We start from the raw sequence: 10541 nt of genomic DNA on the forward strand, positions 1-10541 counted from the left end.
TAATGAAAAATAAATCAAATGAAGTACCGTACACATAACTTTCACAAAACTGTTATCTAATGAATGAGCTTCATAAAATAAATTCTATTAGAGAAATCAACATGTGCAAAAACAAACAAACAAAAAAAATAACAAATGCAAAAACCCCACAATGCAAATAACTTTATTAAAACTATAACTAAAAGCACAACAAATCAAGCCTTGTGAACAAATGTTTTAGAAATGAGAATGCTTATGATTAGGCAAAATTATTAGTTAAAAAATAAAATTAAAAAAATAACAGAAACGAGAATCATCACACAGCAGCAATGCAATCTGAAATGAGATCAATGAATGAATCTGCACCAAGACTTTTACTAACTGCTTTTAGTAACAAAATAAGGCTCCAATATACTGAGTCTTATTGAACATTTTACATTTGTAATGTAAAGCATACTCATGTAGAAACACTCTACTGTAGATAAGATACAGTACACATAATTATGGATTTGTAAACAACTTGTTTTTAAACAAACTAAACGGCTTAAACTGTTTAGAAACACTGGAACATAATTTACATTAATTACTTTTGTGTTCCACCCATTTGCTTCACAAGAAGAAGGAGCAACTCCTCAATGTGGGCAACCTGGGGAAAAAGAATAATGAAAGAAAGAAAAATTGGAAGTTTTTAAAAGGCAATTAGTTTTTTAAAAAAACAAACAAACAAACAAACAAACAAAAAAAAACAGTAGCTGATTAAACAGTAAAAATTCATGCATTTTTAAAAAGTTAACAGTTTTCACCTTCTGCTCAAGGGACACACAACAGCACGAAGCAGGAGCTGCTAAAATAAACCAATAACATGAGCATGAAGATTACAAATTAAGTAACATTTTCAGATGCAGAAGAAACTAATCCACTTTCACACCAATTTCAACAAATATGCTAAACCAAAAATCTACAACAGTAACTAGATCCCTGGGTTGTCACTGATACCCACCTTTGCTTGTAACCTTTGGAGGGGCTTGTGGGTCCTCCTTTTCCATGCTGGCCAGCGTAGTCTTCATATTTTCTGAAATCAGACAAAGAAAAAAACCCCCAAACATAACTACTTCTCTATGCGATGACCAGGATGTGTAGCTAAATAACACCTTTGGGCCAGAATTGAAAGAAAGAAGAAAAAAAAGCTAGGTGTAACAGCACCTGCGGACTCAAGCAAGAGAATGTTTTTCCACTTTCAGACTTCTTAAATGGTCTTTAGTAATAACCTCTGCTTTAAAATATACATTATATTTCAGAAAATCTTTATTACTTAATCATCATAATCCGATCAGCCTTCACTCAGGGTATTAGACAGTACAGAGAAGCCACTTTATCTGCGGAATAAAGTGCAAATATCATCAAGAAATAAGTCTACCTCTGCAGTGATCGACGAGAGCTGGCAGCTAATCAGCGGAGAGAAAGAGCAAAGGCATGAGAGAGAGAGTAAACAAACTAAACCATGTGGAAAGTGATACTATAATCAGGAAAAAGGATTTAGAAGTGATAGCTTTTTCCCCTCCTAAACAGGTTAGACATTTATTTGTTCTCCGATATGGTGAGATGCTTGTTAATGACAGATGATAGCCGATTTATCCTTGTTGTGGAATTTATAACGTAACCCAGACCTACAGAACTCATGATAGCCACCTAGAGTCAGGAGCTGTGGTTGAATTGTCAAAGAAACATGACTTTGTGTGACTCAATGTATTGCACTCATGCCCAGAAATGTGTGGAAAGGAGGCCAAATAATATTGATTCGCAACAAAATATCCCTCACAAAATAAATGTGTGTCTATCAGATGTACCTTTTTCGTGACTTTGAGGTTCGGGCTTCCCAGGGTCTGCGGATAAATGATGAGCTGAGGCACTACCAGCTCGTGTCTGCCCAGGTCCCTGGGCCTGTGTGTCTTGAGTCAGAGTATCTGTGCTAGACTTGCCAGATTTCTTCAGTGACCTTAAAATAATGGAGTTGATGTTGTTGTGTCCTTGAGCGGAGTGCTCGGTAACATTTAGCAGGTTAAAGGTGCCATCAAAATTATCTACGGAGGCCAGCACTTTGCCACTGAGCTGTACACCAAAAAGCTCCAGGACCTCAGGAGGCCACACAGTCGGGAAGTGCTCTTTACCTGGAAAAAGAAGTTTACAATTAACTTGCAATGCTGCTTTAATGGCATTATGGATTGCTATAAAAGTGTGCCCTGATTGATGATTTAAAAAATAAATAAACTGATGATAATAATAATAATAATAATAATAATAATACTCTTTCTTACCTGAAAGAGCACATCTAGCTATTTGAAACGGGTGCTGCAGAAGTGCTTTCGGGATGGGCAGGATGCTGGAGACAGGAACCCTCTCCATGTTCCCATAGTCCGCATAAATCACACTTGCATATGTGCTTGTAACTCCCAATACAACAGCTCTGTACCAATTTTTGTCACCTACTCAAAAAGACATTTAAGGATATCATTTACATCAGTAACTTTTAACCTATCTACAGAATACATTTAAAGGTAATTAATTGGTCCTCAAAATAGTTCAGGTCACTCCTCTGAGTAGTTAGTCAATGCCGAATACAAAATCTTAAAAGATTTAGTACTACAATGGTATTCTCGTTAAGATTCTTTCCTCCACACTAATTTAAGAGCAAAAGGTGCACACTGAAAGCATATAATTGTTATTTTAGGACAGACATGGAATTATTGGCTTTAACCAAAATTCCACCACTGTAGTTTCACAATGTAGTCTTTCCTGAATGTCACCAGGTGTTTTAACAGTCAATTAAAAAAAACAAAAAACAACAACAATTACACACCAAAAAACCCCATCTAGTTCTAAGACAACTTCACCCAAGCTTATGAAAAAAAGTTACTTCAATGCTTAGTGAACCTCATCACTTAAAAGCAACGCTACGTAGTTCCAGTATACTGTATAATAGCTGTATTTAGTTACGGCATGGCTTCAGAGTTTGTTAGTAGGTTCTTTTTGGCATGACTGTTTAACGTAATAGTTGAACTTTCAGTGTGAGTAACCTGAGAACTGAGCACAGCAGGCTGCTCCAGGTAAAGGCATGCTCTGGTTGGGCAGGGTCTGCTTGCTGCAATACCTCGTCACATCCGTCATAACACTCTGCAACTTCTCCATGTTCACTGTATTAGATGCAATAAAACATTCAAGCATATAAAATGTACACTGTCCCTAAATTAAAACAGTCAGAACTGTTATTTCCATTATCATTTCTGCACAATTCAACACTGCATCCTGAGCAAACCAGTCTAACTTTAGGCTGTTTAGACAAAAAAAATAGCACTATTTATAAAGCATGATAAAGTATCCAGTTTTGCCTGAGATAAAAGCAATTGTGCCCAACTGCCCAATCTCAAACTTTGTCGATACAGATCCAACCAATTATTAATAAAAATACAATTATTTAAATATTCGTGAAAAGTTCACACCCTCTCTAGGATTTATCACATAGAAGAGACTTGGGCTGGTCACTGCTGCCACCTGAATCTGGAAAGTCTTGCTGCGAGGCAACTCCACTGTCTTCCAGTCCAGAGGAAATGAAACAGCTATGTAGAAGGACACTCAATTACAACCAGTCAATAATCAAAATCATTTAAAAACACATAACGTAATAGTAAAGTAATTGTCTTGATAGAAATCAAAGAACTACAGCTGCTAACAGAATTCTACGCACTTTTTAAATGTCATTTGTCTGGAGAAATTCAGATAATACATATAGTGTATATACATATAGTGTAATGTGCATTCACTTGATGTGCTGGACTGTGATTTGGCAGGTTTTTGTCCAGTTGTTTTAACTGGCTGCTCAGTGCACGGATGGTTTTCAGCAGGCACCGGTGCAGGAGATGCTTCTGCTGGTTCAGTGAACGTGGCTGCTTGTGAATCAGGCTTGTTCTCCTGTCCTGAAGGTTTGGCAAGCTGTTCTGTAATGAGTACAGCAGCAATGTTTTGGCCACTATACTCCAGCTCAACTCCATAACCCTTTTCGGTTATGGACAATGCTCTGCCAGTGAGCTGCTTCCCCACACACAGAGTCTGAAACCTCTGCACTGCGTCCTTACTCCACTCCGCTCCTACAGGCTCAAGTCCTGCAGGAAGTGGGGTTAGGCAGAACAAGGCCAATATTTAACTAAGCAGTATATAAATCTCCCATGCAACACCCAAGTTTCTTTTGTGCTGGTACAATCGATGTGCCAGATACATACTTAAGCACAGAAACACACACACACAAGATATACCTGCAAGCCAACAACATATGGCCTGGAAAGGGAGTTTGAGGAGGCTAGGTTTGATGGCTCTTAGATGAGCTGCCTGTACTTTACGAGTGTTCCCATAATCTACAAAATACACATTTGCATTTCCATCTCCTTCAAGACTCTGCACAATGCCCCTGTACCAGCTCCCATCTGATGGATTCACAGAAAAGAAAAAGAAGCAAAAAGGAGTTAAAATGTACATTTTCTCGTGGAATTTTAGCATGCAAAAACAAATAAAAATATAAAATCATAATTTAACACTATTTTATTTAAAGTACAAACATATTCAGTTGTGAATAAAGACATGCGTCTGACCACTGAAGAGAGCACAACAGGGTTCTCCAACAGTAGGGTTGAAAGGAGTCCTATCAGCCTCACAGTGCTTCATCAGAGCAGTGGACAACTCTGCCAGGGTCTGCAAGTCTGTCAAACATATATCTCTCATTCAACACTGCAACAATGCTTTTCAAAACAACAAACATACAGAGAGAAAACCATACCTTCTGCATTATAATTATAGCAGTAGAATTGTCCAGGATTTTCCAGTACACTGACCACAAGCGCCACCTTCTGGCCATCAATGGGAAGTTCTGCACAAGACAACTCCAATTTGTCTGCTGGACCATCTGCCAGAAGAAAAACAACAATGTTTAGCAATGCAACATCATAGCGCAATAGACAAGTGACAATATGTTTATACATCCTAACTTCATACGCTTCATCATGACTAACAATGACTAACAATGTCATTACAATTAGTTTAGAATTTTTTTTTTTTTTAAAGGTATGTTGGGTAAATTACTAACAGAACAAAAATTACCTGTTTAAATTAATAAACAAGTTATAATTAATAGACGGAACTACATATGCACTAGGTAGTTTACTGATTTAGTTACATATTCACTTTCCAAACCGAGTTAAGAGTTTCTGAAACACGTTTTCAGACTATACCCTGGCCTGAGTAACCACAAAGCAACCGTTTTAACACAAAAAGACATACCAATGCATTTAAATTGGTGAACTCTATGAGGACTTTTATCTGCAATAAAATCTATTTTAAGCTGCAAAATATTTAGTTCATGTATTAGTATTAATAGCCTTGTTTCCTCCAATAAGTCTCTGCATGCAGATAATCAACTTGTGCAACATGGGACAAATGTCATGTACAACCTAAAGTCTGGTGTAACAGTATTGTGTAAAATATATGAAAGATCGAGTTAGTACTATATTACAGATTTTTAAATTACAATATCACAGAATATTGTTTATGTGCAGAAATGTAATCTACCTTAAATAAAACAAGAACCTAAATATATTCTTGAGACTCACCAGGGCTTTCAACTGCTTCCTTTTTTTCCATATTTCCTACAGCAGCATGGCCTGTTGAAACAAGCAGCTCAGCTACATTAGTCTGAGGATCACTGGACTCATCAACCATCGAGACCAAAGCTGTTCCATCTCGCTCTCCAAGAATCTCCACACGAAGGAAGCGGTTACAGACCAATTTCTTCAGCATTACTACGGTCTCCTCTGACCATGCATCTGAAGTGGGCTTAATACCTGGAAACAAAGAAAAGATACAGCATATCCTTTCAATGAATAAATCAACTGTTATGTTAAAATTTAATTGATGCTTATAAAACAACGCTTTTTCTGGCTCGAAATAACACTTCACACTCGAAATGACAGTGAGCACCTCCAGAAAGTCCCAACAGTTGAAAGCTTTTTGCTTTACCTGCCAGGGCACATGGGATTGCCTGAGTAGCCAAAGCTATCAGATCCATACTGATGGGACGCAACTGATTCAACGACACCTCTTCAGAGTTCCCGAAGTCTATGTAACCCACACACACCCGAGCCTCGGAGGAATATGCCAGCACTTTGGCCCTATACCACTGATTGTCCTCTGTAAAGGAACATGAAGATGATGTACACCACTGAACACTAACAGTCAGGACAAGGTCACAAGCTCAAGTCCTTTATAATCAATTGAGAAATTCAAAACAGGTCTCACCCAAGAAAAGGGAACAGCAGACAGTTCCAGGAGCAGGACGGAAGTTCTCACTGGCCTGAGTCTTAATACAGTGTTCTCTCAAATTTGTTTGTAACTGCTGAATAACACCTACACAAAAAAAACATGAGAACATCCAACGCATACAATATATTACCCTCTAAACACCAACATTATTTTTGCAATTCCTCAAAGTTGTTTTATCTATTTAAGGCTCTCACTGGCTCAACTGCCTCTAACTGGTTAAACTGGGATAGTGTGTTCTTACTGGCATTTTCTAGCTTTTGGCAGATGATGTCTGAAGGGGACTGAAGATGGGTGACTATAGCTGTGAAGGTGTCTCCCACTCCTTGACTCAAGGGCTCTGGTGGCTGAGCCTCAGTGTTCTTATTTTTCCCATCAGACAAACACTTGAAGTTTTCAAATGATGCATTCATTAAAGAATCTTTATTTAAAAAAACAAAATAATAATAATTAAAAAAAGAAAGAAAGATGAATGGAACTGAATAAAAAAAAAATTAATTCATTAACCAACTACTTAAATCATGGATTTTTACAAATAACTCACAGATATCTTGCTTGATCTTTGGCTTTGTGGAATTGTTCTCTTTCATTGCATAGCCCTGGTCAATCAGGAAAGTACTGAGATTCTTACCTGTGGATTAATTAACTCATGATTATGAATGCTCCCTTTATGCCACATAATTAGCTGATTGACTCTTAAACCCATATGCTCATATTTGAGAAAAAACTGGCAACATATTACAATATATTCCATTTTCATAAGCAAAATGCCTTTGCTCTACCAAGTGTGGACAGAGGCGCATCTACAGCAAACACAGTGCTACTGTTCAGGACATCCACCACAGTGAAAGTCAGGCTCTTTCCAGCAACCAGTTGCCTTAATGCAATACAACATTGGCCTGTCCAACTGCTCGTAATTGCAGTTACTCCAGCAATACAACACTGTAGAGCCTACAAAATTTAGTTCATAAAACAGAAGACTTGTTAGCCATTACAACAACGACATTTATCATATGATCAATCGATGAAACCATGCTATCAAACAACCAGAAATCCCTACACATGGTGGTGCAGAATCAATATTTGCTGACAGGGGGCGAATCTGGTCAAATTTGACATCCTCCTCATTTCCAAAGTCTATGTAGAGCACTGTGGCAGTGTGATGATCCAAATCAACAGACTCAATTTCACCTCGATACCAATTCTGAAATGAGACAAGAATGCCTTGTTTATAAAGAAACCATGCTAATGCTATTAAGAGCCAACATTCTCCAAACATAGTCCTAGATTACCTGACCAGTCAAAAAGTGGCATAGCTCAGTTATAATCATATCCTGTATTACTGAAATATAGCTTTAAATATTGATTCAACAACATTTCTAAAGTTAACTAGATTTTAGCTAGGGAAATAAATACTGTGTAGCAAATCCAGCTAAAGATACTGTTTTTATACTTAAAATCTTACAGTCTCCTTATTAATATGAACTATTAAAAACTGAATATGATTAACCTGATCAAAAGAGAATTTCACAGCACAGATTTCCCCGATTTCAGGCGTGTACACAGATGCAGGTGAACCACCATAGGTCTTCTGAAGATTTAGCGTGATGTTCTTCAGGGTCTCACACATCTCCACTGACTGGATGTGGATGAAGAACTTCCCAGGGGTCCTCATTTCCACCACAGATGCCTGAAAGAAGATAGAATTGATAAGAAACATAGCATAAAAAGCACAAGATGCAGAAGACTAAATTGAAAACATACTTGGACTTCATCTCCTTTGGAGAGGTTATTCTTGTGTAAATCTCGCAGATAAACTCTCTTTGGTCCCACCACATAAATATTGTTCACCTGGCCCAAAAAAATAAAGACTTATAAAGCTCCATGCAACAAGATATTCACGTGCATGTTTATGTTTTTAACAAATGAAAGAAATTATACTTTGGATTCCAAAACACTAGCTCCATCACCACAAGGTAGCGTCGGGGATTCCTTTGGTTTGTCACTGATTGAAATCAACATAAGACAATATAATTAAACACCGAATCAATAGCAGAAAAAAATATCATATCCATGACACTATATTCTAAATTGTACCTTGCACTGCTTTCTGGAGCACTTGGTTTACAAATGTGGCGATGGGCCTTCCAGTCCTCTGTCTGACAAGCTACTGAGCAGTAACAAGTCTTTTTGCAGCGTGTGCACCTGAGATTGCCTAGGATCAAACGTATCAGCATAATGATACAGACATATAAGTCCCATAAGGGCAGAGCATTTTAAACAGCATTTCAAAGCAGAAAGAAATATGTAGATTTAAACAAAAGCATCCACCTTGCTTACTGCAGTAATTACACAGGCTCACTGTTACTGGAGCAGGCATGGGTTCAGTGTTCTATGAAAGGCAAAGAGCCCCATAACAAATTACAGTGATAAAGACTTGTTTTGCATTTTCAAAATACAATGCACTCTATAATATATATTATATATATATATATATATATATATATATATATATTATATATATATATATATATATATATATATATATATATATATATATATATATATTATATATATATATATATATATATATATATATATATATATATATAAAAAAGACCAGATACATACAGCACTGTTATCTCTCCCAGGCATCCACCCTCTCTCATTTCTGTTACCTTCAGCTTTGAGAGCTAAATTGAAATTAGGAAGATGTTATTAAATATCAAAGTAGGCCTTCAGAAGGAGCACTATACAAATTTCATTACGGTCTTCAGTATACCATCTAAGCTTCCAGTCAACAGAGACAGGTCTTGGGGTGAGCATGTGCCCTGGTTGTTAATTACAGGGCTCAGGCTGCTTGGGGTCCCTGGACCTGGACCTGATGCAGGTCTCCTCAATGGCAGGGTTGGCCTAACCAGAGATGGTGAAAATGCACGGTTCATCCTGGACGTTCCTCACTACTCCGTAAAGAAAAATCGAAAAATCAGTAACTATGCTTGCAGCCACTATTCCCCCATCTCTAAAATGGTGAGGTATCCAAATGATGATTGAAACATTAACTTATAAGCTGGAAAGTAAAATCATTTTAATAATAAAGTTGTTTTTTTTTTTTTTTTTTTTTTTTTTACAAAAAAAGCCTAAATAAAATAATAATAATTAAAAAATCAATTTCAAACAAAAAATATTGCCAGTGCATTTATTTCTAATCATTATTTCTCATGCCTTCTAATGAAGTGGCTTTCATACTGAAGAAGTCATACGAGTTAAATCATTAGTCACTGAATGGCCTTGTTTTTCTCCAACATTCCCACTGCGTGCTAAGCAAGAAATAAACAGAAACTTTGTGTTTTTGTATTATAATTACACAACGTTAACTAATATTTAACTGACACACAGACAGATGTTCTTTCACTCTTAGCCACGTGTAGAAAGTACATGAGCTACTCTATTTAGCTAAACTGAACTGTTAAATTAGCATCAGCGAGCTACCTAAAGCCGCTCGGTACAACCAGCAAACTCAAATTTTAACTCAAACATCAGTTTAAGTAACTGCTTTAAAGTATGTCCGAACACGCTTTGTATTTTACAGAAATGAAATATAAATAATAGCATTAACACCGCCGCACCTGGAGGTTAGCTTAGCTCATAACTAATGAGAAACGAGACAGAAAACAGGTTAATGTCAATACATTCTGACCCTATAACACAGTTTAGGACTCGCCCCTCATTACTCGTATATATTTAAACATCAGCGAATTTTTATTTACCATGAATAATTATTTTTTTACCTCACATATATAATTTTAGGTTGAAAACACTGGCGTCGACCAATTTAGCAGACTTTACCAATGCGCATGCGCAATTAACCGGCGACTCCTCGGACAACGTTTTGCTGTAGCCGTTTCTCATTTTCAATTAAGCTTCTTTTCCGAGTGCACTCGATGCCATTCAAACATGCGTTGGTCAAGTGCACTCCATTAGGGAAACTTCAGTGTGAATCATACCTATAGACCAGTTCACCAACACACACAACATGATGTAGCAACATCTTTAACCTTACACTTTTTGTTCAAAAAGTTTAGAATAAGTATTAACACGAGGGGTGTGTGTTATTGTTATTTCTGCCTGTTTGATGACCTTATGAGAATTTTATCATGGATAAAATAATTTTGTAATGTTTGCTGGCTCCAGGAGTGACT

The 10541-nt window shown here is 37.0% G+C and overlaps 1 protein-coding gene across 1 annotated transcript; it reads right to left on the reverse strand.

Moving 5' to 3' along the window:
• Positions 1–147: 147 nt before the first annotated feature.
• On the reverse strand, positions 148–10223 carry tdrd1 (tudor domain containing 1). Its single transcript, XM_017482732.3, has 26 exons — positions 10131–10223; positions 9122–9299; positions 8971–9032; positions 8671–8731; positions 8437–8554; positions 8281–8344; positions 8104–8190; positions 7850–8029; positions 7400–7543; positions 7122–7290; positions 6884–6970; positions 6584–6760; positions 6319–6426; positions 6040–6210; positions 5634–5864; positions 4805–4930; positions 4620–4727; positions 4287–4454; positions 3798–4136; positions 3477–3593; positions 3054–3170; positions 2295–2462; positions 1827–2147; positions 980–1051; positions 783–823; positions 148–625 (listed from the first exon to the last, which is right to left on the reverse strand). The coding sequence occupies exons 2-26, from the start codon at positions 9282–9284 to the stop codon at positions 563–565; spliced, it is 3462 nt and encodes a 1153-aa protein (XP_017338221.2). The 5' UTR covers positions 9285–9299; positions 10131–10223; the 3' UTR covers positions 148–562.
• Positions 10224–10541: the final 318 nt, after the last annotated feature.

Source organism: Ictalurus punctatus, chromosome 13 (genome assembly GCF_001660625.3).
Source record: "Ictalurus punctatus breed USDA103 chromosome 13, Coco_2.0, whole genome shotgun sequence".
NCBI classification, from domain to species: Eukaryota; Metazoa; Chordata; class Actinopteri; order Siluriformes; family Ictaluridae; genus Ictalurus; species Ictalurus punctatus.

Coding starts and splice junctions, on each gene's coding strand:
- tdrd1 (XM_017482732.3), bottom strand. CDS start 9,284: ATGAACCGTGCATTTTCACCATCTCTGGTTAGGCCAACCCTGCCATTG. Junction 6,761..6,883: donor AAAGATCAAGCAAGATATCT/GTGAGTTATTTG, acceptor TTTTAAATAAAG/ATTCTTTAATGAATGCATCA. Junction 6,427..6,583: donor CCAAAAGCTAGAAAATGCCA/GTAAGAACACAC, acceptor TTTTTTGTGTAG/GTGTTATTCAGCAGTTACAA.